Source organism: Nestor notabilis, unplaced genomic scaffold, assembly GCF_000696875.1.
Source record: "Nestor notabilis isolate BGI_N333 unplaced genomic scaffold, ASM69687v1 scaffold6998, whole genome shotgun sequence".
Classification (NCBI taxonomy): Eukaryota; Metazoa; Chordata; class Aves; order Psittaciformes; family Psittacidae; genus Nestor; species Nestor notabilis.
In genome coordinates, this window is record NW_009938650.1 from 1 (window position 1) to 2,785 (window position 2,785).

At 47.5% G+C, this 2,785-nt stretch overlaps 1 protein-coding gene across 1 annotated transcript in view; it reads left to right on the top strand.

Annotated features, from left to right (window-relative positions):
• Positions 1-2,283: 2,283 nt before the first annotated feature.
• CLNS1A (chloride channel, nucleotide-sensitive, 1A) overlaps positions 2,284-2,785 on the top strand; it is a gene marked incomplete at its 5' end in the record, with an annotated part of 8,744 nt that continues 8,242 nt past the window's right edge. Inside the window, one exon of the mRNA XM_010019437.1 lies at positions 2,284-2,420. Within this exon, the coding sequence (XP_010017739.1) occupies positions 2,284-2,420 (137 nt within the window). The remainder of the gene's footprint in view (positions 2,421-2,785) is intronic.

A 2,785-nucleotide genomic window follows, 5' to 3' on the forward strand; every position in this document is an offset into this window, starting at 1 on the left:
ATCCCTGGCAGTGTTCAAGGCCAGCTCGGACGGGGGTTCCCACTATTCCTCCTCTAAATAGTGTTTTAAACAGCACAGGAGTAAAGAGTGTAGTACAAGAACCTTCTGGTCAGTGCAGCAAAGCCACAGCCGCTCTCTTCCCTTGACACAGGGGAGCAGGGGATGTGGCTGTGGGTTTTCTGCTGTTACTAGCTGCTGAGATTCTGTCTAGTCTCTCGTGTCACATTAATCACATGGACACTGAATGTTTTTAACACACAGAAATCAGTCTGGTTATTCTGGAAGATGTTATAGGAGCACTTTAGAGTTTTCTTTAATTCCTCCTGCATTGTACAGTTCAAGACTGTTTGTTGATCAAAGCAATGTCATTTTCTTTGCATAAAAATACTCTAAATATAGAATCATAGAATAGTTAGGATTGGAAAGGACCTTAAGATCATCTAGTTCCAACCCCCATATAATGTATTGTTGCAGCAGAACAATGTTGTTAGAATAAAAATGTTCAAAACCCGCACTGAGGATTGAATTGCCTTTTAGCACCTTTAGACTCTGAGGCATTTATAAAGTGTCTAATATTATTTGAGGGGCTTTTCCCCCACCTGAGCTTGTTGCTCATGTTCCTCTTGGAGCACAATCTCTCTGTACTTCTAGTCTCTGTTCTTTTCAGTTGTTTGGTTGCAGATACAACGGCCTGTGTTCGTGCAGCATCTCCTCTCAACATGTGTAATGTTGAGTTTCCTTGGAACTTGCTTTCAATGGAGTTTTGTGTGAGGCACACACAAGCCTGCCAGCTTCCTCCCAGCATGTTTCAGCACGTCACAGGCCTCTGACTGCAGGCATTTGCTGGTAATGAATAAAACCAGGGGTGTTTGCAGGAGGGCTGTGCTGTGGGGGAGCTGGGCACCAGCACAAGAACTGGCCACCAGGGAGGACAATGTGGCTTTGGATCTGTGCTGACTCCACATCACCAGCAGTAAACATTGAGAGCTGCCCCATCGGGGCCAGGAAGGAAATTCTTTGCTTCCCACTTGCTCTTGGCCTGATTTCCCAAGGCGAGGAATCTTCTGTGGCCTTTCCGTGGCTTTTGTCCTCAAGAGAAACTTGTGAACACCAAGTTCTGTGTGAGGGGGAGGTCTCAGCTCCTGCCCCTTCTGTGCACTGTGTGAGCTCCCTGATCACAGACATCCAAATCTCGATAGAGTCTGGTTTCTCAGCTGCTACGACACTGAGCTTTGGGATATGAAGGAAGCAGCAGCCCAGTGCTGACAACCTTTGCTGCCTCTTGCTGTGGTTGGAGATGAGAGTGAAAATGGGGGAAGCAGAGGCTACAGCACAGATGTGGTGAGGGGATAACATCATAACCTGGCTTTGTTAGCTCTGCTGATCACAGAACTGGTTGTGTGTCCACACACAGGCCATAGAATCATAGAATAGTTAGGGTTGGAAAGGCCCTTAAGATCATCTAGTTCCACCCCCCCTGCCATGAGCAGGGACACCACACACTAAACTGTATCACCCAAGGCTCTGTCCAGCCTGGCCTTGAACACCTCCAGGGTTGGAGCATTCACAACTTCCTTGGGCAACCTATTCCAGTGCCTCACCACCCTCACTGTGAAGAACTTCTTCCTTATATCTAACCTAAAGTTCCCCTGTTTAAGTTTAAAGCCATCACCCCTTGTCCTACCACTAGAGTCCCTAACGAAGAGTCCCTCCCCAGCATCCTTGTAGGCCCCCTTCAGATACTGGAAGGCTGCTATAAGGTCTCCACGCAGCTTCTCTTCTCTAGGCTGAACAGCCCCAACTTTCTCAGCCTGTCTTCATATGGGAGGTGCTCCAGTCCTCTTATCATCCTTGTGGCCTCCTCTGGACTTACTCCGGCAGCTCCGTACCCATGTCAGATCTATAATCCTTCAGAAATTCCACTAGTAATAGATACCACAGAACATCTGAGTTGCGAATCCCACTCTCAGACTGCTGTAGTTCTCTTTGGGGTGACAGATACCTACAGGGAGAAGATGAAGAGGTAGGGGGGGAAATTCAGGGTTCAGTGCAAATGATTTGGAGCGCTCAGCTTCGTGTCCTTTATGAGCAGGTTTCTGCTGCCTCAGCCATCACTTACTTAGGGCAGGTCCAGGACTGTGTGTTACCTAAGAGTGGAGTAAGTGCTGTGTCCATAATTACTCACTGTTTTGGGGTTGCTTTGCTGCAGGTGTGACTCAGGGCCGTCACATTCCTCTGTTAGTTTCTAACTTGTCTCCTTTTTTTCCCCTTTCTCCTTGTTAGTCGCTTGTCTTGGCTGGAGAACTCCGGAGTTGGCTTCTCCTTGGATTATCCCACCATAAGTTTACACGCTGTCTCCAGGGACCTGAGTGCCTTCCCATGGGAGCACTTGTATGTCATGGTGAACGCCAGGTTTGAAGGTACGCCTGGAGCATCGCTTGGGGTTGCCACAAGGTTGTGTGTGGCATGATTTCCTCTTCAAAACCACTGAATTTGGGGTTTAAAAATGCTGTGCTTCATTTAAGTATTTTCTGTTTCATTTCTCTGAAGGATAATTACTTTAGAAGCAGAGTTTTGCTCTTGTTTAGAGCCATTTCTGTGCTGTTCTGCTCTCAACACGTGAGTGCCTATGACCGGAGCTGCCTGGAATTGGTTCTCCTGCTCCCTTACACTCACTGTAAACAGTTCATTTCCTCTGCCTTCCCCCTGTGATTCCAGCTTGGGTATCATTTCTGCTTTATTGAATGTATGTTAATGGTGCTGCCCTCTCCAGGCTTGAGGAATT